Source organism: Fonsecaea nubica, assembly GCF_001646965.1.
Source record: "Fonsecaea nubica strain CBS 269.64 chromosome Unknown Scaff10, whole genome shotgun sequence".
In the NCBI taxonomy this organism is placed as follows: Eukaryota; Fungi; Ascomycota; class Eurotiomycetes; order Chaetothyriales; family Herpotrichiellaceae; genus Fonsecaea; species Fonsecaea nubica.
In genome coordinates this window covers 234940-261894 of record NW_019173683.1, presented here as the reverse complement: position 1 = coordinate 261894, position 26955 = coordinate 234940, and the positions used below count along the sequence as shown (strand labels likewise).

At 51.7% G+C, this 26955-nt stretch overlaps 8 protein-coding genes across 8 annotated transcripts; 6 read left to right on the top strand and 2 right to left on the bottom strand.

Annotated features, from left to right (window-relative positions):
- Nucleotides 1–301: 301 nt before the first annotated feature.
- AYO20_02375 (hypothetical protein) lies at nt 302–2175 on the top strand (the record flags this gene model as incomplete). The annotated part of the gene is made up of 7 exons (XM_022640679.1): nt 302–870; nt 922–1024; nt 1092–1367; nt 1429–1685; nt 1827–1932; nt 2000–2089; nt 2140–2175. The coding sequence occupies 7 exons, from the start codon at nt 302–304 to the stop codon at nt 2173–2175; spliced, it is 1437 nt and encodes a 478-aa protein (XP_022503328.1).
- A 522-nt stretch (nt 2176–2697) lies between these two features.
- On the top strand, nt 2698–3162 carry AYO20_02374 (hypothetical protein; the record flags this gene model as incomplete). The annotated part of the gene is made up of 1 exon (XM_022640678.1): nt 2698–3162. The coding sequence occupies one exon, from the start codon at nt 2698–2700 to the stop codon at nt 3160–3162; it is 465 nt and encodes a 154-aa protein (XP_022503327.1).
- Nucleotides 3163–4344: 1182 nt separating this feature from the next.
- Nucleotides 4345–6644, top strand: AYO20_02373 (ATP-dependent RNA helicase DBP2; the record flags this gene model as incomplete). The annotated part of the gene is made up of 5 exons (XM_022640677.1): nt 4345–4394; nt 4524–5623; nt 5677–5784; nt 6259–6387; nt 6445–6644. 5 exons carry the CDS (start codon nt 4345–4347, stop codon nt 6642–6644), a joined length of 1587 nt encoding a protein of 528 aa, XP_022503326.1.
- Nucleotides 6645–7955: 1311 nt separating this feature from the next.
- On the bottom strand, nt 7956–10165 carry AYO20_02372 (hypothetical protein; the record flags this gene model as incomplete). The annotated part of the gene is made up of 3 exons (XM_022640676.1): nt 7956–8594; nt 8667–9436; nt 9487–10165. 3 exons carry the CDS (start codon nt 10163–10165, stop codon nt 7956–7958), a joined length of 2088 nt encoding a protein of 695 aa, XP_022503325.1.
- Nucleotides 10166–10555: 390 nt separating this feature from the next.
- Nucleotides 10556–10993, bottom strand: AYO20_02371 (hypothetical protein; the record flags this gene model as incomplete). Its single annotated transcript, XM_022640675.1, has 1 exon — nt 10556–10993. The coding sequence occupies one exon, from the start codon at nt 10991–10993 to the stop codon at nt 10556–10558; it is 438 nt and encodes a 145-aa protein (XP_022503324.1).
- A 761-nt stretch (nt 10994–11754) lies between these two features.
- On the top strand, nt 11755–12768 carry AYO20_02370 (hypothetical protein; the record flags this gene model as incomplete). Its single annotated transcript, XM_022640674.1, has 2 exons — nt 11755–12364; nt 12467–12768. 2 exons carry the CDS (start codon nt 11755–11757, stop codon nt 12766–12768), a joined length of 912 nt encoding a protein of 303 aa, XP_022503323.1.
- Nucleotides 12769–21269: 8501 nt separating this feature from the next.
- Nucleotides 21270–22316, top strand: AYO20_02369 (hypothetical protein; the record flags this gene model as incomplete). The annotated part of the gene is made up of 1 exon (XM_022640673.1): nt 21270–22316. The coding sequence occupies one exon, from the start codon at nt 21270–21272 to the stop codon at nt 22314–22316; it is 1047 nt and encodes a 348-aa protein (XP_022503322.1).
- Nucleotides 22317–24354: 2038 nt separating this feature from the next.
- AYO20_02368 (hypothetical protein) lies at nt 24355–25392 on the top strand (the record flags this gene model as incomplete). Its single annotated transcript, XM_022640672.1, has 3 exons — nt 24355–24693; nt 24773–24953; nt 25046–25392. The coding sequence occupies 3 exons, from the start codon at nt 24355–24357 to the stop codon at nt 25390–25392; spliced, it is 867 nt and encodes a 288-aa protein (XP_022503321.1).
- Between the last annotated feature and the right edge of the window lie 1563 nt (nt 25393–26955).

Genomic DNA, 26955 nt, shown 5'->3' with positions numbered 1-26955 from the left:
TTGTATCTTGTTATGTACTACTACTGACTACGGTGTACGCACTACACACGGTTCTCCTCGCACTATATGCTAGGTCTGAAATTCCTTGACAGAAACATTGATTGGAGGATTTGGGTATTTGATGCGCGCTGGCCTCCACGACCTGCGGGATCCTACGATCCGGGATCTTCAATTCATTCGCAAAGCTCATATGCACCCCGGTCTGTGAGTGTTGTCCATACTGCCAGCATATTACCAGGTTAGGCAGCCTGTGGACAAAAAGCGCCTTACATTGGTTCTCCAAACAGTTTCCGCCGATTCAATGGCCCTGCCTGGGCAGATCCTCGAATTCTTTCAACCTTCGTGGACAGTCCTGCTCCTAGGATTTCTCATTGCCAGACTTTTGATCAACAAATATGGAGGAAATCTGAATTCAATCCCAGGGCCTTTCATTGCAGGCTTCTCGAACCTTTGGCGTGTGCTAAACACCCTCCTTTCCAACCCAGCCGAGACACAAATCTCGTTGCACCGAAAGCACAACTCACGTTTTGTGAGGATTGGTCCTCGTGTTGTGTCCATTTCTGACCCAAACCTCATACCGACCATCTATGGGATCAAGTCAGACTTCAAAAAGACCAAGTTTTATTCCCTCGCCGAACTGTGGTACGAAGGTAGATGCACGCCGGGTCTGTTTGAGAGCCGCGATGAAGCCTACCACGCGCAAATCAGGAAGCCTATCGTGAATGCATACAGTATGTCTACAATCCTCGAGTTTGAGCCGGCGGTCAACTCGACTGTTGCGTTGCTTATATCTAAACTGGACCACCTTGCTGCTTCCGGAAGGCCCCTAAACCTGGGATTGTGGCTGTACCGTTTCGCCTTTGATGTCATGTAAGTTGTGCTCGTCCTAGGCACAAGGCTTTTGCTCACATGGTTTGGTAGAGGCGAGATCCTGTTCAGCAAGAAAATCGGCTTCCTCGAATCAGAAGCTGACGTTGAAAGTATCATGATTGGCATTCGCGCCTTTACCAAGTATTTTCAGTTGGTAAATCATTGCCAGTTTGTCATCACGATTTCTTTTGCGATAGACTGACCGTTTTTACACTCTACAGGCTGGACAAATCCCAATCGTGGACCGGTTTCTCTTGAAGAATCCTCTGATGCTGAAATACGGGCCAGCCAATCCAATAGTCACTTTCACACTCAATCGAATAAGAGACAGGGTGGCTTGCAGGGCAAATGAGGGTCAGACAGAGCGCGACTTTCTCGAGAGATGTTTCGAAGCTCAAGCCAAATACCCCGAGGCTGTAACGGACAGGATGATCATGCTGTACAACTTTGACAACATTGCAGCCGGGTCTGATACGACCGCATTGGCATTGACTGCGGTGAGATTTCGTGTTCACTTGGTCTTCTATTCATCTGACAATGGCGTTCTCATTTTTCTAGGTCATGTATTATCTTCTCAAGAATCCGGAAACTCTGCAAAAGGCCGTCGCGGAGCTCGATTGTGCAGAGAAAGAGTGCCGGCTAAGCGAATACATTACGTGGAACGAGGCGAGCAAGCTACCCTACCTGCAGGCCTGCATCAAGGAAGCAATACGCAAGTTCCACTTCTTCCGAATCCTCCCAGAGACTTGTTCTGACAATTACAGGCATGCATCCCCCTATTGGCCTTATCCTCGAACGATACGTCCCAAGCGGAGGTACTTTCCTGGAGGGTCATTATTTCCCCGAAGGCACGACTGTGGGAGTAAACCCATGGGTTACGGCGTCAGTCAGATCTCTATTGCTTCATCTTCGACCCCTTTCAAGTCCTCTCGAAATTGCTGACCGGCAAGCCACAGACGAAATAAGGAAGTGTACAGCGAGGACTGCGATAGTTTCAGGCCAGAGCGATGGCTTGAAGAGTCAGAGGAACGACTTGCGGCTATGGAAAGGGCCAACTTTGCGGTATGAAGTTCCTCGATCCCTTACACAACCCGTTGGCGCATGCTGGAGACACTGACTATGCTCACAGTTTGGTTATGGAAAGCGTGGATGCTTGGGTAAGAATATTGCCATGTTGGAGATTTCTAAGCTGGTGCCGCAGCTGCTTCGTCGCCACACGGTATGTTCGTTCTCATGATGCGTTTGTCGGGTTCTGGTTTGTACTCACAGTTCAATTATGGACTAGTTCTCATTGGCGCGTCCTGATTTGGAGTGGAAGGTTCGTGGCGGCTGGATGGTACGGCAAGATGGTGTTGAAGTTGTTCTCAGGAAACGCAACCAAGGATCAGACTAGGTTGAGGTCTTGTGTAGAGGGAAATGAGAACCGAGTACGGGGCAGTCAGTGAGACTCTGGAGTTTCCAATCATGGCTGATATCTCTCAACATGTCTGATGGAGAAAATATAGAGTTCATCGTATTCGTTGCCCAACAGTTGGGGACATTATTCTGCTTCGAGTCAGGGTCTCAGGCACCAGCGAGCTAAGATGCATTTCTGCCTTGCACCAAACCAGATTCAAATAAGACGGAGCTTTGGAGATCTGCATGGGGCCGCTTGTTGGAGACTTATAAGATATTCATCAACCTGTGTGATAACAGGGTGCTTGTATTGTGTCTCCGATCTTGACTTTCTCTTGAATTTGGACTTACCACATCAGCATCCCACAACTCTTTCTCTACCTCCTCCTCATCACAAGCGTTCGAGTCCCCCACGACCGACAAAGAAAAAAGATGAGCGGACCAAAAGAGGAGAAAAAGACCTTCACAGGCTCCTGCCACTGCGGCTTCATCAAGTACAAAGCGACCTTTGCGCTGAGCGACCCTCCCGCCGCGGGCCGGTGCAACTGCACCATCTGCCTGAAACAAGGCTTCACGGGCATCCGCCTCCCGCGCTCGGACTTTGTGTTGGTCTCGCCCGCGTCGCTGTCCGAGGCGCGCGACTACCAGTTTCGCTCGCGCGACGTGCACAAGTACTTTTGCGGCACTTGCGGCGTTCACGTCTGCGGCGAGGGCCGCTTCGAGTTCCCCGCCGGCTCGGGCACCATCCACGACTTCTTCTCCATCAACGCCGTCACCCTCGACCAGCCCCAGGAGGGGCTCGAGCTGAGTAAATTCAAGATCTCATATGTCGACGGGAGGCATGATAATTGGGGCGCGGGCGCCAGGGATGTGCCCTGGCCGGGGGGGATTGTCTGAGTCTGAATCATGAAGAAAGGGCAGGCCATAGGGAAACATACAGGAGGACTAATGGTAGGCAGAGGGGGGATGAGTCAAGTGCCAGGGTTCTCTTTCATTCTGGAACGGAGTGAGTTTTCTAGTCCGCTTCACTGAACTGATTCATGGCTATGTTCCTACAGTCATAAGCTACACCCAGGATGGGCCTTCTCCCCAAAAGCTTCACTGAATAGCTGGTGCTTCAAAACTTCCACTGTCTGGGTCTATCAAGCCAACGCAGTCATGTTCTCTCTTCGCTCCTTCCAGCACGTGCAAAAGCTCATCGCACAACTCATCTCCAATGGCGAAAACGAGGATTGTCGACCTCAGACTGGGATGGAAGCCGCTCGTATTCTGTGATGTCTCGGTGCCGAAGGAAGCTCTATTCGGCTCATCATGAGTTGAGTAGTCCGTGTGATTCAATCAAACCAGTAGCAGGTAGAGTGCCTGTTGGGACCATGTTCTGGACAAACTAGGCTGTGGAAGCGGAGTAGGTGATGATTATGATACAAGCTTCAGACATAACAGTAGCAATCATCCGAATGCCTGAGTGATCGACCTGACTTATTTTGGTCTCGGGCCTTGACGCCCAGGCACTGCGAGACACATGTACTACCATGTAAAGGACCACTTGCGAGGGGTGAGATGGAAAGCGAATACCGTGGTTGGACGAGTGGTAGTAGGAGATTTCAATCGGCACGACTAATTTTGGTGAGGGGCGTAGTATGGCACAGAGAGGAGGAGATGATGATTTGATCACTGGAACCACTATTGACTTGGACCTCGTCTCTGAGGAACTGAAAGACGCCACGGTCAGAGGCAGAATCAGGGTCAGATCAGCGCTCGTTGACGTCGGTTTTTCATGCCAAGAGATATATCGGTTCACTTTCCTCTTGTGGTATAGCCAATTGCTAGCGGCGGCTGCGGCTGCCTTTCGCCTTTTCGCCTTCGCTGTATTTGTAAAATTTCAACCCTCCGCCCCCTTCTTTACACAACAATCTTCTCTCACCTCTTTGTTCACTTTAACCCTTTTTTCCCTCTCTCACACAGTCCCTCACGCTCTCATTCCATTTAGACGAAGAATTGACTCCGTCCAATTGATTCTTACCCTCCTTCCCTCTCATTTCCGACTTTACAGAGAATCGACAAATTTCGGTGCCCATCATGTCTTACGGTGGCTACGGTTCATCAAGAGACGGCGGTTATTCTAATGGGTATGTGAAAATCTCTCAAATTCATCGTTGTCTGCGTCATCAATGTCCCGCGCCCGACTTGCAGGTCTCGGATCGCCTGGCGCAGGTTGATTTTTCACTTTTTCTGGATCGTAACTAACAATTCCGCAGTTACGGCGGCGGCCATGGCGGCTATTCCAACGGATACACCAACGGCTACGGCGGATCCAACGGATACTCTGGCGGCGGCGGCGGCGACAAGATGTCCAACCTGGGCGCCGGCCTGAAGCAGCAAACTTGGGATCTGAACAATCTACCAAAATTCGAAAAGTCATTCTACAAGGAGGATCCCATAGTTACGGCTAGGTCACAACGCGATGTCGATGAGTTCCGCAGAAAAAATGAGATCACAGTTCAAGGTCGCAATGTCCCACGACCAGTCGAAACCTTCGATGAAGCCGGGTTCCCCAGCTATGTCATGTCTGAAGTCAAGGCCCAAGGCTTCACAAAACCCACTCCGATTCAATCTCAAGGTTGGCCTATGGCTCTTTCTGGTCGTGATGTCGTCGGTATTGCCGAGACCGGATCAGGCAAGACCTTGACCTACTGCCTTCCCGCAATCGTTCACATCAATGCTCAGCCACTCCTTGCCCCCGGTGATGGTCCCATTGTGCTTGTTCTTGCCCCGACTCGAGAACTCGCCGTTCAAATCCAGCAAGAAATCACCAAATTTGGCAAATCTTCCCGGATTAGGAACACTTGCGTCTATGGAGGTGTTCCTAAGGGTGGGCAGATCCGCGACCTTACTAGGGGTGTGGAAGTGTGCATCGCTACTCCGGGCCGTCTCATTGACATGCTCGAGTCTGGAAAGACGAACCTGCGCCGCGTCACTTACTTGGTTCTCGATGAAGCTGACCGTATGCTGGACATGGGCTTCGAGCCTCAGATCCGCAAGATTATTGGCCAAATCCGTCCCGATCGACAAACCTGCATGTGGTCTGCAACGTGGCCCAAAGAAGTCCGACAGCTGGCCTCCGACTATCTCAATGACTTCATCCAGGTCAATATCGGCTCGATGGATTTGTCGGCCAATCACCGAATTACCCAAATCGTCGAAGTTGTGTCCGAATTCGAGAAGAGAGATCGTATGATCAAGCACCTTGAGCAGATCATGGAAGATCGCAACAACAAAGTCCTCATATTCACTGGCACCAAACGTGTGGCTGACGAAATCACTCGATTCTTGCGTCAAGACGGATGGCCCGCCCTCTGTATGATTTCTCCCTTTTATCCTCTGTTTTGATTATGAGCTAACGGTCGACAGCTATTCACGGTGACAAGCAACAGAATGAACGTGACTGGGTCCTGAACGAATTCAAAACTGGCAAGAGCCCAATCATGGTCGCTACGGATGTCGCATCCCGTGGTATCGGTATGAACAAACAGCAATCCCCTTCCCCCGTCCCTTTTCCCTATTATATTGTCTATCTTGTACCTCTTACCATTGCCGTCGTGTGGAATGGTGCCGCGCTCTCTTTCCGCTTGTTACGCTCTTGCGTTGCGTAACTTGTCCAGGCTTTTGTGTTCTCGTCGGTCCTTTTCTGGAAATCCTGGATTCTCTTGCAGTTTGCCGGGACTCTTGTTCCTGACATCTCTATATCTGCTTTGTCCAACACGAGTAGGTTGTGGGACACATTTACTTTGACCAGATCAAACTGCAAATCCAGGATCTTTCGCCCCCAAGGACCGTAGACGCTTGCCGATCTCCCGGACATGGACATTTGTCACCACAAGGATAATGCTCCGAGCTTCAGAGAGTGACATGCACCTCCGCTCACACGACCACACATGGTCCCCAGCGCCCCGTAAGACCACCAATGGCTGAGTTGCTAACCTTTACTTGAAGATGTTCGAGATATCACTCATGTGTTGAACTATGACTACCCCAACAACTCGGAGGACTATGTTCACCGAATCGGCAGAACAGGTCGAGCTGGCAAAAAGGGCACAGCCATCACGCTCTTCACTACAGAAAGTACGTATTCGTGCACCCTCACACAGGATATAAATTGCTGACCTTGTTCCCTTCTAGATGCCAAGCAAGCTCGTGACCTACTTTCGGTCCTCCAGGAGTCGAAGCAAAGCATCGAACCTCGCCTCGCAGAAATGGCACGCTACTCTGGCGGCGGTGGCGGCGGCGGCCGTGGCTATGGTGGTCGTGGCGGTCATCGTGGAGGCCGTGGCGGTTTCACTGCTTCCAACGCTGCGCCCCTTGGCCGGTCCAGGTGGTAAACGATAGGTCGAACGAGTCAACTGCTCGCAGCGACACGCAAACGGTGAGAACGAACACAAGTCGTTGCGCTCACCTCGCAAGTTGCCGACATCGCACCTTTCCTTCATCGTTCAAAGAGACTCTAGACTTGTTTTGTGCATTACTGCCATATCAGGCTCAGGCGTCAGGAAGCACGGGGAGGGGAAAGATAGATTGCGTCTATTTTCCATTAGCTGGGGGAGACCCTTGTTCACCCCTGGCGGCAGGTTTCATGCATTCATGGGATTTTGATGGGTTACGGGAGCAGTTGGGGCTCCTCACTTGAGAAGAGTTGAGCAAAATGGGGATAGAGCTGGTATCAATGACGACTCACATGGCTCAACCGTATTTGGAACAGGGAGAGAGACAGTTGTGATACGGAAGGCATGATTTCCCACCAGCGGTGCAGCATTGTGATGATCGATCAAAAGAACAATAGAGATAGAAGTATTTGCTACATAGCTTGAGTGTAAAATCAGAGACGTGCATTGCCATGGATGAGATTTTGTATTCACGTGGTCAGTAAGTTGTGTAGAAGGCGGGGAAAGGCGAGGATGTTTAGTATACATGGCACCTCGGCGGCGGCATATAACCACGAGGCATATGGACGCTGCCGAAGCCGCCCAACGCGCGAAGGTGTAGGGAAGTTTCGAATTGGTTATGTGTCTCACATTGGCGTTAAATGGTTAGGAAAGTGAAACTCACGAGGGCACGCATTTGCTCCTACTCGGGGGGACAAACTCGACATGCATTCAATGGTGTAATATGGCGTATGATGTATAGTGTATAGTGACCGTAGATATGAGATATGTACAGTCGTATTCAGTAGTCACACAGAACAAACTTTCAGGGCTATTCTCCCTGGTGAATTCGACAACACAAAGCATCATCATCATCCCTGTTCCCGTCCTTTCGTTTTAATGGAGGTATTGATTGAGCTAGCCAAGAAGCCTGCTTGGTAGACAGATAGATGGGTGAATAGATGCTGTACCCTCCTCGCCTTTCGGGGCCAATGCGAGGGAGGTTTCCTAGAAACGTATTTCGGCCTGTAAGAGGTATGTAGTTAGTTTCGTCTATGGGTGTCTGTCAGGCCAGAAGAAGCAGGAAGCCGTGACTGGCTCCAGTCGAACCCTCGAGGTGCGTTCATGGCTCGAGAGTAGCGCTTCCCACGGCCGGGAGAGTTGTCTCCTCTGGACCGGGAGAAATGTGATCTCACCGCGCCAAAAAGATGGCCCGTGGCTTGGGGGAGGATTGCGCTTTGATCAAACAAGGCAGGAAAATTTTCTTGAGTTTTAGTAGTAGTCCTCGCCAAATGCTTCGTTGATGAGGCTGGCAACCCGGTGCCACGCTGCGGCGGTGTCGTCGTCCGTGTCTTTGACGACCATCAACTTCCACGGGCGCAGGTAGAAATAATCCTCCTCCTTGCCGGCCTTGGAGGCTTCGAACCGGTTGTACATCTGAGAGAAGATGGCTGCCATGCCCTTTTTGTGCTTCAATCTCTCGGGCTTCTTGATCTTCACGAGTGGCTGTCGGCAGAACTCCAAAACGAGCGCCGCGATGCCGGCAGCGACGGGGCAAGCGACCGACGTGCCGGAAACCCTTTTGGTCGCTTGTCCCGTGTAGGGCGTTTCCACGTACATGCCCAGGGTGCTGAAATTGTGGGCGTCGTCGCTGGAGGGCAAGGGATTGTTCTTCCACGGGCCGCCTCCCCCGTACGCGGCGTGGATCGCCATGACCTCTGGACGCTTGGCCGGGTACGCTCTGCCGTCGTTCCGGCCTGAATTGGACGCGGCGGCGAACAGCAACACCTTGTCTTTGATTTCTTCAAATTTGGCAGACATGGCCTCTTTCGTCCTTTTGTCAATTTTTGATATGGCGAACGACATGCTGATGATGTCGACTTGCCAGACGTTCACTGCGTGGTCGAGGGCCTAAGTGTCGATTAGCAATGCTCTTTTGGGAAAGAAGAGAGGACTGGCCTCTATGATGTAGTCTCCATTGACATGTTTCCGATCTTTGAAGACACGCGCGATGTAAATGTCGGCGTTGGGCGCCACCTTGTGCGCAACCATAGCACAGGTTGTTCCGTGGCCGTCTTCGTCCTGGTCCGCCCGCCAGTCCGTCGACGGAGGGGCCCAGAAGCCTCGCAGACGTCGTTCTTTGGCAGTTCTCTGTTTAAGTTTCTGCACTTCCGGGTGCTCCGTGTTGAGCCCTGTGTCAAGGAAAGCAATACGTGGTCGGAGACCCGCTCCTGAGTTGAGGACTCTGAAGCCTTCGAGAAAAGAATGGGTTTCTTTCAAGTGTACCGAGAACCATTCATCGGTGCTGTTCCCGCTTAGCGACGTCAATCGGGGACGGGGAGGGACTTGCTCTTTAGATTCAGTCTCATCACAAGCTAGAAGAGCCGCATCTGAGAAGTCGGGATCAATGGTGTCGGAACGGATCACAGCTCTGCTAGACGAAGTCTCCGGACCACCATGATCAGCAGACCTCGCCCGCATTGTCTGCTGAGGAGGGGCCAAAGGGGATGCATTTGCCACAGGCCTCGATGGGTCGCCAGCGCGTAGTGAGGGAGTCTGGGAGCCACGCAAGCTGGCGAACTTCGATAGATCGTTTGGCTGTTGATCCCTTTGCAAGCCGAGCGGTTTCGCAGGCGGTTCGGGTCGCGTTCTCGGCGACTGGATCGGCCGTCCTCTGAAAGCAACAGGCTGCGAAGTTCCTTCGGGCAGCTGTGCAGAAGAGCTTCTTGGCCGAGGGAAGCTCGTGTTGGAGCCTTGATTCAATGATGAGACCTTCTGAACAGACGTCGAGTTCTATACTCACTTGTATCACCTGCAATGCATATTCCCAGGCCCACGGCCTCGTTGTCGAAGGTATCAGCTGTAGAAGATGGGAGTCGAATCTCTGGCGTCGTCTGAGGGCTGTAGATCGGAGATCCAGTAGCTGCGGTGACGGGCACAGTCTTGTCGCGTCTGTTTGCCTTTGCTTTCAACCGATCCACCCGCTTCTGGATGTTCCTCCGCTCCCACTCAAGTACACGGCTGTGATTTTCTCGTATCGAGTCGGTAGTTTCGTGTTTACGGCCAAGGCCTTCTACACTAACCTCGAGTGCGTTCTGGAGGATGTCCAATGCATCCTTGCCGCGATTCCGGAGAAGAAGCATTTCCACGACTGCAATTTGGAGATGTAGAACGTGATTTAGGATAGCCTTTTCGACCTCTGTGTCAGCTTCTATTCGATCGAGCAGGTCATGCTGAATGTCGATCGCCTCGTCAATCATGCCCTGATTTGTCAATGCTTCGGCGAGATGGGTTTGTATAAGCAGCACATTGGGATCGCCCGGTGCGAGCCACCCCTTTACAAGCCGGTCCATCTCACTGTAATGTTTCTTGACAGTCTCCCAGTCTGGAATGTCGATCGCGTCGATGGCCTTCTTTTCAATTCGGCGCAGTTTCTCGATCCTTGTCAGGTCAACCTCAGTGTCCACGTCTCCTCGGTTCATGGTCTCCATCCTCATTAGGTGTTGTCGATAAATCGCGTCGAGAAAAGCATAGAATCCCTCTCCAGTCAAGACCGGTACGGCATCAATCAGCGGGATATATGAAGAGATACGCTGGTCACCATAAAGAACGTGAAGTCCGACAATAAGGCCGAGTCATGGAGGGATGCCAAGACGGTCTCTTGGCTGAAGCGACGAGTCATTTGCGTCTTTGGGCATCAACGTCTCTTACGAAGATATCCATATCATATTAACAAAGTTGCACGTAGCTATACAAGGCAAGGTGAATGCTGTGTCTTCTAAATGGGTCTGATCACTGATCATCGAAGGGTTCAATCCCCCCTCTACATACAATAAGATGTCTAGTTGTGAGGCCACAGTCATGAAATCCTCTCAATTGCTATCAGAACTCGAATCTGATGGCGGCAGCCGAACTGGAGGCGGTTTCCCATACCGTGTCACCTTTCTATCCAGGAAGAGCCCACCTGAAGGAAATCTGCCAACCGTAAGTTCCTCTCCCGAGCCCCAAAGTCCAGACAACTTTAGCGCGACAGGAACACCAGAAGTTCCAGCCTTCACAACGGCCGGTTTCTTAATCAGATGTGGTTTCTTTGGTGGGACCGGCGGCTTCTTCGGCACAGGGTCAATCACAATACGCTCCTCATAGACCGTCCTTCGAGCGTGTGTTTCGCCGTGATAGTCGTCCCCAGCATGTCGCCCGGACGCAGTTCGGTGCTGCCCATTGGGGCCCGAGTCGCTTCTCACGACAAATTCCCTCGTGCGGCGCCGGGCTATATTGGCACGGTAAGTGTAGTGGGATCGATCTGCCATAAAGTTCCTACATCATGGCTTCGGTATCTCAATCGCCTTTTTCCGGGAGAAGTATTCTACCAGGAGTTAGCCTTGTGGAAGAAATGTCACAGCGGCTGAGGCCCTTACAACGACGCCGACCACTAAATTGTCAACATCGGGTTAAAGTCGTTGAAGCGAGCAGGCGGGTGCTGAAGTAGTCGGCGATATTGTCCAGGCTCGGCCGTGTCTCTTGTGCAAGTTGAGCCTGTGCGCGCACAGGTTGTATACGAGGAGTATTGCGACACTGGACTCGACGGGGACGATCCGAGCCGGAACCGGAAGTCTGGGCAACTTCAGGATTTGTCGGCCTGTCCTTGATATGGGCTGTCTATTATATCCTCTTGGAGAGATTATCCGAGTATGTGAGCACCAAGTTCAGCCTCGCGAAAGAGAGAACGAACGACCAACCGACTGACCGACCGGCCTAGCTAGCTACCCCGCTCTTCAGCCTCAGTCGCCTCCGTTTGCGAAGGTCTAGAAGTGGTGTAAGACGATAACGCTATCGATGCCATCGCTTCACCTGCAGCTCCTCACGTATATCAGTCGGGCGCTACGCTCGTTCAGTGGCTCGAGGGGAAGTCACAAGACTTGGATGCAGCCATGCCATGGGCCGCCTTATGCGTTGCTTCTCGTTTCGGGCATGACATGGCCTTTAGTGACTCATGTCAAGGTCAATATTTATCTACAGCAGATAAATTGCAGGCCTTTGCAGGAACTCTCGATCTAACTCGCTGTCGTCGATGGCCAACGTCCAGACCTCGTACTTCTTCCCGCCCCGGTGGACTTTCCACGTCGGCGGCCCAATCAGCCTGGGCAACATCCTCCATGACCCTAAAACACCTCAATATGCTCTCAACGACGAAGACAGGCAGCCACTGCCAAAGCTCTTCATCGACGACACAAAATCCCACTTCGCAGTCACCATCACCGACAACAAAGCCAAGTCGGCCGGGATTGGCTCCTCGTTGCTCCAACTCTTCGGTTTCTCGGCGGATCTGACCGCAGAACGGACCAAGACGCTGACCTGGACCATCGAGGCCGACCAGCTTGCGACGCAGGAAATCAACCCCAAGGCTTCGTGGGTCGAAACATGCTTCAAGCACCCGGAGGTGCAGAACTTCTTGCGGAAGACCAAGTTCCGCAAGGAGCTATACATGGTCACTGGGATCATGGCCGTGTCGAGCGCGACGGTGAGCAGCGAGATCGGCCAGAGGCACCTCTTCTCCGCGAAACTGGGCGCGAACCTTGCGCCCGTAGCTGCGGGTGTGCCAGTCGAAGCGCATGTCAGTGGCTCGATTTCTGGAGACCGTGGCAAGCAGGCGTCCTTTGGGAAATCGGATTTCATCTTGGGTAGGCCACAAGCCTCTCCCTGAATGTTCGCGTGGGAAAACAAAAGCACACTTTACACATTCCCTCGTTAACATCGTGTGGGCCCCTGCTCGATTAATTCAGGGGGTGCTAACAGCTTCAAAGCCTACAAACTTAGGAAAATCCAATACCTGAAGACCCAGAGCGTGAAAGACATGAGAGATGTCTATTCCGGCACAGTCCTTGACAACGATCGACCGCCCCTGCCTTTGGAGGAGGTGGACGAGGACCAGACGGCAGAGGCTCAATTCCTTGGTCTTGAAGACAGCGTGGCTGGCCCGGACGAGTTCGAGTTTGCGGCCGTTGAGGCGCAGGTAAGTCGCGAGAGCCGTGCCGGCGAGAGCATCGAGTTTGTGCTCCCTGTGGACGCGGAAGATGTGGAATAGCTGGCACACTGTGGATCAGAGGCGAACCCAGGCAAGGGCAAGATGATGCAGACGATGCATCTCCGCGGAACCATGCCGTGTAAATCACACATGATATATATGATATATGTTATATATACCTCGCACGTGGCCCAAGCGGCAATCAAACCAAATCAAATTGAACGTTACTGAACGTTGACCGCATGCGTTATAATAGTATTTTATACAATTAGCGCTAAAGTACGCCAAAGGTAGTAAACAAGAGTTTTTTTTGGTTCTTTTTTCCACTTTCTTTTTTTGTTCGGTTTGGTTTGGATGAAATTCAGTTATTTCTGCTCGAGACCCTTTCGCTTCGAGTAGACCTGTGTTTGCATATGTTTGCGGTCCGGGATCGCCTGTGTATTTGACGGAGAGCGAAGCCAGGAAAGCGAGGGAGGTTGTGTAAGGCCGAGGAAGGCTGAGAGATAATCGGAATGGGAATGGGAATGGGAATGGAAGGAGAGGCAAATGAATGAATGAATGAATGAATGGGTAAAATAGATGACAAACAAAATAGATTGAGTGTGATACGGTACTAGGTACATTTATGTAGGTAGGTAGGTGGTATGCATTGGCAACAGTTCTGTTATATTTTTCTTCCTTCTCCTTTTCTTTTCTTGCCCGATTTTTAAAACTTAAAGGTGTGATGGATGGACTTTTTCTATTGCTATCGCCATTGCCATTGCCATTGCTGTTGATCTTGACCTCGCATGACCTTGTCCCTCGTACGTATGTTGTAATGGATTCACTGACTCGCTCTTCCCAGGGACGGTTGGCTGGCCACGCTGGTCGCTGGTCGCTGGTCGCTCAAGGTTTTGATAGATACTTACTGTACGTAAATACCTAGGGAGATGGGAAAGCAAAATGTCCCCTTTTGTCGTCAGGGGATGATACATATGTGAAGCGCAGTCACCTACATATGCACCTACAGACCTACCTGCCCGTAGGATGATGTCCGAGGAGGGACGGACGGAGGGTCTATCCATCTATATATATATATACATACATACGAACATGCGCTATCGTAAATATCACGGAGTACTGGTAGAGTCCTGAAGCAGAGTCCCCGTAGAAGCCATATCCATGTCCATGTCACAATGCGAAATACTCGAACGAGATGAGATGGTGCTGTGGTGATGTGGTGAAGAGAAACTGCACGACAACCAATGTCTTTCTTACTTTTCCCAGTCTCGAGTCTCAAATTCTCGAATTTCTCTTCGCTATTGGATTTCCTCTGCTGATTGAGGGTTGGGTGTTGAATGTAACGCCGTACCCTGGGGTTGAGTACCTAGAGCCCCTGGAAAGCAGCCATCACAAACGAACCACGAACCACGAACCACGAACCACGAGAAGAGGATTCGAACAGAGCATTCTTATCATCTACCTACTGACCTGTGTACCTATCCGCCTACTAGGTGGATAGGCTTCTTTGCTCATCTATAGGTCACGAGCTCGAGAACAGATCCTTCACCTCCCTAATAATAGCACTGTATAGTATGGCGAGGCATGTGTCTGCTGCCCTATTTCCAAAGAAAATCCTCACGGCCAGACCAGGTCATGTTTGACGCGGGTTCTTCTTGGTTCCTAGCATGAGCTGGAGGCTGTATGTAGCTGTCTCTAGCTGGGGGTTGAGGTTCTCAATTGCAGTTACCTACCTAGTACGTAGTTGGTAGGTACTGAGGGCTCCCCACCAGATCGCCGGAACCGTTCGTAGGCAGGAGAGGGAACTAGTTAGCACAAAGACACCAACCCGCCGATCCCTCGACGAGGAGATTGTCATGATGGCATGATATGATGGGTACCTACGACTCCCATGTCCCCGTCCCAGCAGGACATCCCATTACTTGGTTGTAGTACCTTGTACCTAAGGAGTAGAATGTAGTGGGCACTGGGCACAGTGATGCCGCCCTTATCTTGAGCGAGGTTCCACTTCTGGTTGATCTCTTGATCTGTCACTGGCACCTCTTGGGCTTGAGAGCTCAACAGTTTTTCTTCCAAAATGATCAGCGTTCGCGTACCGAGTACCGACTAGAGAACTGCATGAGTGATTTAAGATTGGATTGGATTGGGTTTGGGTTGGCAAGCTCAGGCACAATACAAGGCTTCTGGGGCCTGGGTGTCGTAGGGGGTAGTGTACCTACTGTACCGAGTAGTTTGACAATGGCGTTCTGTGAAAGGATGAGGCTGAGAATTCAGCTCAGTCGCATCATCCTGTACTTTCCTAGAGTAGGTATGTAGGTCCTCGTATGGGGAATCAGCGCATCTCAGTAATAAATTAATCGTAGTAGTGCAAACCCGGGGAGAGAGGGAGCTGTCCACGACTTGGTCGCTCTTGTGCCGGCACCGGCGCCAACGGCCCCTTTTTTTCGTTCGCTTAAATTGCAGGCCGGACTTGCAAATCAAGAATAATCATCGGTACTGGCACTGGCACTGGCACTGCACCACGTCTCATCATGACGGCGTCTCAGGGTTTGAGGCCCATTAAACTTTTTTGAAACAAAGCACCCACGCACCCCAGCCGTTTCGAAAGAGTCGATGGTGGGCGCCTAAATCCGCCTAGTACGTAGGCAAGCAGGTAGGTAGGCAAGCCGTTGAGAATGGGGGCAGGTTCGTGCCTAGTGGGAGACGAGACACTAGGGACTCGGGAGGTACTGTAGGTACCTCGTACTCATACTCTTAGATGAGTAGCGTAGCCAATATCTCGGCCTTCGCTGTGGGGGATGGACAAGTGATGAAGAAGAGGCAGTAGTGATGCTCGTAGTAGTAGTGGCTTGTGAGTGACTCGTAGGTCCCACATGGGGTACGAGATACACGGTGTATGATGCACAATGCATGTTGCCAGTATTTGTACTTGTGCAAATACTCGTTGATGCGACTTCGGCGCTGTTCATAAAATGCGTACATCTCCAACACAAGGCGTTGCTCCGTCATGTAGCTCCCGAGTACCGAGTCACGAGTAGTCCTGTGGGATGCATGCGAGAGAGAGAGGTAGGGGCTGTATACCTACCGAGTAGGAACGAGTACCTATTCCGTAAGAAGGGAGCAAGGAAATTCGCGAAAGCTATACCGAAACAGGGAGTGTGTACACGGTCCCTCTCTCCCTCCGTCCCTCTCAGTGGCCATCGAGTCAACACACATGTTGGTGCCGAGTATCTCGTATCTCTGGCTTGACGATTGCGGAGCAACCCGGTTCTCGTTACCTTTTGCTTATCCACACCCCTTTAACAGAAGTTGGACTGGAAAGAAAGTTTTCCACTTTCTGCAAGGTGTGGGTACCATACGAGGTACTGGGTACATTGATGAACAATTCCAATTTCTTGGTGAACCAAATAATGGGGTCATGGAAATGAATCAACCCCCTCCTCCAGCCTCCAGCTCCTTGGTTGAGGCCTTTTGGGTTAACAAGAATAAGGGAAAAATGAAACCATTTGAGAAATCGGAGAGCACCCGAGCAAAGCGACGCAGGCTTCTTGGGATCGCTCTGCCAAAGTAGGTACTGGTACCAAGTACTGGAAGCCTGGCTGATTCCGAGGAGAATGCGCATGCCAAGGGGACTTTGGTGGGTATTGTTAGGTACTCGTATTTGTTAGAGATGGGCGGTGTATCGAGTACTGGTACAAGTAGTGTCTCGTACTCATCATCCTTGTAGACTGGCGGTAGTTGAGCATACCACCACCAGACACAGACGCTTTTCTCTGGACGGTGGTGCCATTACTATATCGAGTCACCCTCAAAGTTGCTCGCGGGGTGTTATGGTATCATCATGTCGTCGATAAGCGTCCTGGCCTCCCACTCCAAAGAACCAAGGGTCCAGGTGACGGGCAACATGGTCAAACAGTATCCTTGGTACCTTGTTCCGCCGAGGATGGTCATGGAGGCCCTCGCAGGTCGCAGGTTGCAAGGTGACAACGCATCTAAACCTCCTCGCAGGGACCAAGTAGAGCGTGGGAAGGATGACAAGCTCCGATGCTGGTCCCCGAGAAATGGATGGCCTAGTCTGGTGTGGGCCACTAGCATCTCTCACAAAAGTGCCGCTCTCCTTTCCCCATCATCATCATCATCTTCTTCTGGCATTCTCATCTCATGTCGAAACGTCAGGTCTTGTTGACAGCATCAAGAAGGTACCAAGTATCAGTTTTCTGTTTGCCGAACCAAAGTGGGTAAACGGGTCTGCATTGGCGTCAGAATCCCCTGCCATCGAAGCCGAGCTTTCCCTTTAGCTTTCCAGAAGCACGGGCCTCAACTCCTTGTTACCTTTCAATAATAATCCTTGGTGATTTTGTCTGGGAGGTTCCAGCGCTATGGTGCCGCCTTGCCCGACTTCCTCCCCCTTGGCCTGCTCAACCAGAAGCAACCAAAAGCTTATCCCGAGACAACCCATGTCGAGGGACCTGGGAAGTTCCCCCCTTTGCCCCGTAGTACGAATAGTCGGCGTGGGGTGGCTAGGCTCACTTCTGTCGGGCTTGTTGTTCTCCCTCGTGGACAGAGGACGCCGGTGGTTGTAGCCAGCGACACCTAGTGATTGTCATGCAGGTACGCAAGAGACCAACAGATGCCTCACCAAGACGCTATCAGAAATGCTAGCCGAAAATCGGAGCCCACGGCTGCTCGCCTGGTGGTCAGCTCGCCAGCTCTGGCTTGAGTTTGCAACTAGCTGGGAAGCTTGGAACTGTCCCACCAGCACATAATCTTGCACCCCACGAGTCTTGGATAATTTGGTGGTGGGTCCCGAAACAGGTGCCCTGAAGGAGTCTAGGTAAAGAGAGCCTAGGTAAAGAAGCCGTCTCGTGGCTCTCCCCAGAGTTGGACCATCTAGCGGGATATCAATTCGAGTGCCAATAACATACATTGTAGAAGCCATTGTAGAGACTCGAAAGCTCAAAGTCTCGGAAAACAAAGACACAATGTCGCTTGCATGTATGTCCTCAGTCCCCCGTACCCGTGCCCGTACCCAGAGCAAGGCCCGTCTCCCTCGCTTGTTTTTGCCCTTCCCTGTTGCATGGGAATGACCATGTTGGCCTCTGGTTTGGGGTGATTGCAGTGGTAGCGCCGTAACCTGCATATGCAAGAGGTTGGGGCCTAGAAGGTCTCTCAATGTCCTTCCCACGAATCATCCTGTATACTAACCCGTCGGTTGAGGTTGATGGTGCACTTGACATTGGAGACTAACCTTTTTCTTCCCTGTCATGTACCGAGTTGTAAACCATCCCTGCAGGCCATGGTAACGAATTCAAGTGTTGTTGGTCACGTTTAGTGGCCTCAATCTGAAAAACAGCCGCCAGTACCAGTATCGACCTCCCACCTCATCGTTTGCTTTCAAACGCCTGGACCGGTACCGTTCCATGACTGTCTATCTGCCAAGTAATGAGGAGAAGCAGAACCGACCACCGATCCGTGTCTGCGTTCGTGCAGGCGCTGTGCCGAGTTCGTACATATCGAAGTCTCTCATGACGTTGACTTGGGGAGATGTGGCCTCCACAAGGCTGACCCAATCTCGTCCACCCCCAACATCGCCAGTAAGGTGCCATCCAGAGGACCTCCTGCCCCTTTTGAAAGCGCAGAAAATGAAATACAGGACGACTGACCCTTCCGAAACGGTATGGTCAAGGGGGAGGGTCCTTTCTGTGCCAAATCCATGAACATTCACCTGTTGATCCGTTTCATCCGAACGTGAGTGTCTACAAAATCCACAGCCAGAATATCATTGAACTAGTGCCACAGCAGACAGGGTCGATACTTGCGTAAAGTACTGGGGTAGTGACAACATTGAGATCTCCGTTGCGGGCTCTTGATGCTGAGACGAACTCAGATGGATCACGATCGTTTGCCAGAGAGCAGGAAGGTTCGCCAAACTTTTTCCAACTTCGCTGGGGACGTATGTCACCCTGACACTGGGATCGTCTATGTTCGTCAACGACAACAGGCAGTTCCAGACGAAAAGTTCCACCAGGAAGATAATTGATCAAACTCAAATGTCAGGAGGCATGCAGCAAGTGAAGCGTGGCGGCATCCAACGTCAACGGCATACTTCAAGGGACCTCCGACATGCATGACAAGGGGGGGTCGAGTGTGCCGACACCGGGTCTGCAATGTGCCCATAAATGGGTCCACCACAGACACGGGAGCATTGCGAATGTCGTCCTGAAGAAAAGATCGCTAGAACGGGCGGTGTGCGGATCGCCCCCTCAAATCACCAAGTTGTAGGCTAGCTTTTGTATTGGTGAACTCGATTGACATTATTGCTCAATATTGAATTGTGGTTGTCAATGTGCAATACTGAAGAAGTCCGGCCTCGATCGTCACGCTAAACGGTAGAGAGTAGCAGGCTATCCAGGCATGATTGGCGCCAGACTGGAGGCATTTTAGGCATCCTGGGGAACTTGAAGCTAAACAACCTAGAGAATTCGCTCTCTATCTAAGGGAGGAGACGCGCCACAGTTGGACTTGTCTAGCTCCAGTGGTAGTTAGTCTCTTGACACCGAGATCCAAACCACAAGGAATACCGAATTTGCGAGGTTCAACCGTTAGGTAGCAAACCTTGGCCTATCAGACTGAATGTCCCTACACATCTTTAACCAACTATCATCACAGCCTTCTATTTGCGATTGCAAGACAAGGGATCACAAGGACACGCGTGGCGCAGGCAAGGGTCTATGCATTTTGGCTCCTGACGAGCTACTCGCGCTCGAGGGTGGTATTGGAAGAGAATCTGGTCACTAGGCAGTTTTCTCGACAGCGCTGTGATGTACTCGGAGGGGCTCAGTCTGGAAGGTGGGTGTGAAAACTCATGGCTGCGACAAGATCAACCCTGCAGTCCCATCATTTGTTACCCAGGTTGACATCCTTCTCGTCCTTGTACGGAGTACAGGAGGTCACTGGTGACATTCTGATTCGGTGTAGTGGAGGAGGAGCAGGACACCCTGACTCGGTGGGCGAACGAATCGGGTCCGATAGTGACGAACAATAAATTTAGCAATGCATGACCCTGGGACTCGGGGGGCGTGGTATCGGAGGTTTAGGTCTGCGGGAGAATTATGATTGGCATGGACAGACCGCCTTGGGGCAAAGGAACGAGAAACAAAGACACATTCCAAAAGGTTGAAGGGCTGTGTGAACAATGTGGCACTTTGGAGAAGCGAGTCTCATTTGCATTGCACCAGGAATCGAGATAGCAAGGGAAGGGTCATTTATGCCAAGAGAGCTCTAGTCTATAATAGGACTAGAATCCATGCAACCTGTGCGTTGGGTGGCATGGTGAGCTACGCCCTTCTAGTACTGGCGGTACAACGCCGATTGTTACTCACACCTCACCCCTTCCAAGTTGGAGAAATACTCCGGTGACAACAGACTTGACTGTGTGCGTGTGTGAAACATGGAGAACCGCAAGAGACAAGTTGCAGCCAGAGAAGAGGCTGAGACTTTTCAGCTGTTAACGAAGAATGGAAAAATATGGACAGAGTAGTTAACAAAGTGTTGGCACCATTTATACTCGCAGGCCTTGGGGTTTGGGGACGGCTCTCTGGGTCTCCGGGTGTCAAGTAGGCTTCAGTTAGGTAAGTGCTTAGATTTTTAGGCCTAGGAGCGAGTACTCACAGGTACCTAGACATGTATCTAGGTACCTCGTAGGCTCGTACGAGGCACACACAGGTCTGTGCGCCGCTCCCAGACTGCTGGCTCCTTGGCTCTCTTTCCTTTTCCTCTTTCCAGGTTTCCTTTGTTCGTCCCTCGGTATGCGGTCGGGTTGTCGGCTAGTGTTGGAGCTGCTGCAAATCACCACTGCTCCCACACTTCGTTCCTTCTGCCAATCACAACGCCAGCTAATTTGCTCCAACGGCAAAGCACGAGGCAATCTCGTCAGTCAATAATTAACCTTGGGGGGGGGTTGCTAGCCATCACGACCTCATTGCTCTCCACCTAACCACATCATCGACCCCATCCTTCAACCCTTTGATCCTGCCATGGTAGCCTATCCTGACCCGTCTTTCTCCGTAATGTTACTCCACCCATAAACCTTCCTTTGCAGTCAAACTGTCTGGCCACCGCAGGAAGTGTCCCCGGTCGGCGACCAGCCATCTGCATACTGCATTTCTGCCCCCTCCACAACTTCACTCGACCCAATCACGGTGGTTGCCACGCCTGACCCGTTCTGCATTATTATTCACCATCAGCATGCAGTGACCGCAGCGTGACTGCACTCTCACTCAATCTTGGGACGCTTGGGGACTCAGATGCTCGCCATCCGCCATCACTTGAGCAGGATTCCCACATCTCTTCCGCCTCTCCTTTGTTCCACCAATTGAAAGTTTACGAGAAACTCCCAAACCTACCTACCCTCCTCCAGGGTAATTTTCGTTAGTTCGCCACCAATCCACTAATTCTACACTAGTCCATCTATGGACTAGTGTAGACGCGTCCATCCTTTCTATCTCAGACTGCGCATTTCACTCTCGAATACCAGGTAATACCACAGATTTTCAGCCAATATGGCACCTTCTACACCACCTTCTACACCACCTCGAAAGCGTCTAACACGAGATCAACGTCGAGAGATTCTGTTAATGCGTCGACTTGGCTATTCGTACGAGTTTATTGCCTCATTTCTAAAGGTTTCTCAACGCGCAGTTCAATATACCTGTCAAAAGCAACGGGCTACTCCACAGCATTCCAACGCAGGTAGGCCTCCACGGCTTACTAAGGAAGAGGCGGATTACGTTGAACAGTTCGTTATACAGTCAAGAAAGACTAGAAGAATGTCCTATTTACAAGTAGCAGAAGCACTATGGCCTGAGGGAGAAGTTAGCGCCGAATCGATCCGATACGCTCTTCATCAACGAGGCTATCGACGCCGAATCGCTCTCCGAAAGCCACCTCTCTCTGAGGCTAATCGACAAGCACGACTCGAATGGGCACTCGAACATCGTTCCTGGACAAAAGAGCAGTGGAATCAGATTCTCTGGAGCGATGAAACGTGGATAACAGGCTATAGACATCGACGGACGTTCGTTACTCGAAAGGCTGGCGAGGAACTAAACTCAGACTGTATAGTCGAGCGAGTTCCACGTCCAAGAGGATGGATGTTCTGGGGCTCTTTCAACGCCAATATAAAGGGTCCTTCTCTCTTCTGGGAGAAGGAATGGGGTTCAATCACCTCCGAGACCTACTGTGAACGAATAGTTCCGTTGATTCAGGGTTGGATTCGTCTAAATCCAGGGCTTCTATATATGCAGGATAACGCTCCTGCCCACGCCGCGAGACTTACTATAGACGAGCTACAAGAGCGTGGTATTAACTGCATCTTCTGGCCTGCCTTTTCGCCAGATCTCAACCCCATTGAGACGGTATGGAACGAGATGAAGGATTGGCTAGCTCAGCACTACCCACAGCCACCTACCTCGTACGACCAACTTCGCCAGCGAGTGAATGAAGCCTGGAACGCGATAGGACAGGACCTTCTACAACAACTGGTAGACGAGATACCACAACGCTGTCAGGACGTGATAAACGCGAATGGCATGCACACCAAGTGGTAGAAGCTAAGCCAATTAAAGCCTAGTTAGGTATATACACTTGGTGGCGAACTAACGAAAATTACCCTGGAGGAGGGTACGAGTCCACCGACGCACGCTCGTTGCCTCTTTCGCTACAAGCTCGACGCGAACCCCAGTCTCAAGCGCATCAAGAAGCCACTCAGCAGCCAACCCGCCAGACCCCCAACCTTGGGAACCAACAACATCTGACCTCTCATCTCCCTCCCACCCCCCAGAAGCCACTTCACCCGACTCTTGTTCAGCGCCACGACGCCTGTGCTTTCATACCTGTAGCCCTCTTTCCTTATGTCACGCGTCGCCCAGCCACCGCAGCAGAAGAAAAATAGCAGGGCCGAAAAATAACAATAAGAGTCATCCCGCCCTCTTCAACTGAGCCATTGGACGCTTCGAACAGACTTGTGGGCCTGTCCTCAAAACAACAGGTCAACACTCCACTGTTTCCCCTGCCTCAAGAGCTAGTTACCGCACCTCGCGCCATCACGACTTGACACTAGTGGACGCTCGAAGCTTCACACTATCACCGAAATTTCCCTCTAAACTCCACTTTAAGTCGACTTCCAAAACTTTGTTTCCTTCTCGGCCTCGCCTTCTGCCGGTGGGTTCAGACCTGCCACTGCGCTGGGTGCAGCCTGCTCGCTATCGACCAGGGTCAGCATCCCCTACCCCCCTGCGCGACAACGTTCGAGAGAAGAGAGTGCGAGTCAAGACACAACCCCCCCCAATTCCTGCAGGCTCCTTTCGCCCATTATCAAGCGCATTGTTATTGGTGGGACCCTCTAGTGAAAAGCCTGCCAACCCGGGCCACTTGGTTCCACTCCAGGGAAGCGGTCACCCACCCGCAGCTCTGATCATACTCCCTCCACGGACACAAGGTCCCAGTTGAGACGGTTGTCCGGCGCAAGTCGTCAACGAACAGGAAAAAAACGAAAAAAGAGGGACAACTACCCTGTCACGTCACCTGTGAAGTCTACACGCCGTGGTTGGAGAACAAAAACAGACACAACGTTCAAAGGCAAAAAAGAAGAGCCCACCCACTCAACTGCTACGTAGAACAGGGGAGGGTCCCTGGGTCCAAAGGCAAAACCTATCAGAACCTCGCCGACTCTTTGCAAGAGTTTGGCCCGTCTGCACTTTGATCTCAATTCTTTATTAGTCCTTGGGGGTCCGCACCATCTCGAGCAAAGTAACGGCTACTCTTCATTCAGTTCAAGCTTGCAACTAGCGCTGTGAGGATCGTGCTAAAAGCCCTCTTTTCCGACCCATCCTCGCCCCCTCGGTTCGACGATAGGGTACAGCGCCCCTGGTCCAGATCAACCCGTCTCTTTTTGTTGCTTGAGCGCTGGGAGGAAGCACCTTTCTGGTGCCCGTCTCTCGTGCAAAAAGGCGCTTGTCGCTCCCGACCCAACCCCATCCAAGAGCATCTGTTACAACTTGCTCCCCACCGCAGCCTTTTGAGGGTTGGTCACTTTCTCGAGCACCCTCGTCTAGAAAGCCTTCAAAATAAAGAATACGCCGGTCTTTGATCTAAAGATTGCTTCAATCGTATCGTCCGCCCTGTCCCTCTAACGTGTGGACTGGCCCTTTGTTTTTTTGAGCGACCAACTGTCATCCACAACCTTTCTTTTGGGTCAGTCACATTATACGCCGGCGACCCTCGAGGTTCCTACCATATTGCTACCTTACCTATCAACCGCGTTTCTTCACGTGGGAGGCAGGTAACGAGAAACACCTTTGATGGACAGAGGTGGATCAGAATACGCGCAGTCAGGTTAGCAGCAACGAGCCATCATCTTTGCCGCGAGAGCAAACTCTGAGAACCATCTCTTTGTCAATAGATCAGTCGTCTGTCGCGACCTACGCCACTCAAGACCCGCGCTCTGGCACCATCTCGAGCAACAACACACCGCAGTCGGATTACGGTCTGACTCCGTCGTCGGCGCGTTCATCGGGGTTTCCTCCAGAGCATTTGCGCTACAGCCAATATCCCCAAGCGTCGCACCATCCAGGCGCTGTTGGAACAATGGCTCAACCAACAAGTCCGTCAAAGTCCCTGCCAGAGGGGGCACCCAATGGCACTCCAACCGCAAACTCCCACCATGTGAGGTCTAACTCGGATGTGCCTATAGATCCCTCGATTTCGCAAGCCAGTCCGACCTACCCTCCCTACTCGCCCTATCCGCAAGGACAGGACATGCAACATGCGTACCAGCCTCAGCACCCGCCCTACATGCCCCAGCGACCACCGCATGAGCAGTGGGGTGGCTATCCACCACAGCATGGCATGCCCGCGCCGTATCCTCATCCTGGACCAGGCGTCCAAGGCCCGCCTCAAACATCAGCTGCATCCCGCTCTGGTCAGGTACGTCGCGCATTGTTTTCCTGTTCTCGACATCCCCGAAACTGAGGATTCTTGGTCTAACTAATGTGTATGTGTGCAGGTGTACTCGTTCGTCCCTATCCCGGGTGCGCAGCAACATAAGCGTCCGCGCCGTAGGTACGAGGAAATTGAGCGCATGTACAAATGTGGCTGGAATGGGTGCGAAAAAGCATATGGGACACTCAATCATCTGAACGCGCACGTGACGATGCAGTCGCATGGAACCAAGAGAACTCCGGAAGGTGAGCTCCACACTCGGAGAAATACCAGATTCCCTACAGCTTTGTCAAGACCATGTGGTTTTGAATCGAGCTTGGCTGACTTTTTGACCCAGAGTTCAAGGAGATCCGCAAGGAGTGGAAAGCTCGTAAGAAGGAAGAAGAAAACGCGCGCAAGGCCGAAGAAGAGCGCCAGAGAGTCGCTGCTCAGGCTAACCAGGTGGACGGTCCACCAGGCGATGCGCATCCCGTCCCTGGACAAGGCTATCAACAAAATGGAGCTCGACCGTCGCTTCCACCCATTGGCTACCAATCCGCCGACGGACATGCTCAAGGGCAATATGGACAGCCGCAAGGCGGTATGGTCTATCCACAAGGAAGCACCCAGATGAACAGCTATCCCAATTATCCGAATTCGCCTTATGCCCAACAAGGCCAGGTTTACCAACAACGCCAATACTAGAACGCATCCCGGGCAAGGCAGCTTGGCTCCTGCCTGGCTGGTGTGTCCTCAGCCCTCGGTGATCAGTCAGCTTTTGATGATGAGCGGCGCAAGAATGCTTATGCCAAGAGCTGCATGCTTTTCACGGAATGATGCAGCACCTCATTTTTACCCAAGATACCCCTAGGTGGGAGTGGAGGAGATAATGGAAGAGCAAATGCGGACAAAGTCAAAAGTATCGTGATGAGGAAGCATGCTGGGAGGAGTTTGTCACATAGGCTGGCGGGTTCCGATACTCATGAGTTTCCTTGTTTTCGTTCTCGTTTTCCTATTACCAGTTTTTTTTTTCGGTTTGATGGGTTTATCACCATTTGCACAGCGCCACGCGTTTCTCTCGAGAGAGGTGATGAACATTATGACAGATCGGCCGACTGCATGCATTTTGTTGAAGAGGACCCAGTGCATTATGAGAAACCAGGGGAATTGTTCCTATCTGCACAGGCTTCCCCGGACTCTGAAGAGCTTTTGGAAGGGGAGGGACAAAGATAAAACGATCAACAGCATGGGTTGTCAATGCGAGCGAGTCCAACGAAGTTGGGAGAATCAAGGGGATCTGTCCAGTTGCTATTGGGTTGGGGAAACCGGTGCCCTGAGACGCCGTTATTGTACATTTGATGGTACCCAGGCTCAGGCTGGATATGACTTGCGCTCCGCAACTCGTTATTAGAACAAGGAGATGGTCTTGCTGTTCGTGTTCAGACAGGAAGCAGATCAGAGATCTATTTGAGCATGAAGTGATTATGGCGAATAAACAGAGATTTTCCTTGGGTAACATTTCGATTCTGTTCTTGGTTCCTGGTCTTGCAGAAAAATGTTCGCATGATCATGTTTTGTAGAGAGATACAGGTGAGTGTCGTAGGAATTAAGTTGGGCCAAGGGATCTCGAATGGTGTTGCTGGCGCGATTTTAGGCTGTCCTACCACCCAGTGGATTTCTCAAGGCGTGGCTAACAAACACATGGCAAGGTGAGGACAAAAACCTGGGGAATTCCCTGGTTCGATTTTTAGTACGCAGTCAGAGGGTTACACAACGTTGGCGGGGGACGGCCGATTGTGAGGGAACTAAGATGGCGTCCGAAATGGGCTCGCTGTTGAAGTCTAGACTGAGGCCAACAACATGCACGAAATTCACTGGTGTGAGGGTTGCGCAACCACTGAAGTCTCTTCGCTTTCCAAGCACCGGCGCAACCGCCAACGCCCGCGACGGCGCCCGGACTAGGGCTTAGAAGCTTCAGAGTTGGAGCCTGGAGGGGGTGCGTGATGGGGGTGAGGGGACCCTGCTTCAGGCCCCTAGGGATCCTTATGTTGTTAACTGGAGAAGCTAGCTCAATGGTTCAATAGTGGGCAACACTACGGCTTAGTTTCCCCGGCCTTTGATGTGTCACAGGTCAAGCACAAACTACTCACCAAGCACAATGCCATCATCTGCATCTGCATCTAGATTCCGACCCTGTGGTTCATCGCTACTCTGTGCTCCCTCATCCTCCGCCGAATCCCAAAAGACCTTATTCCCCGCTATTGTTTT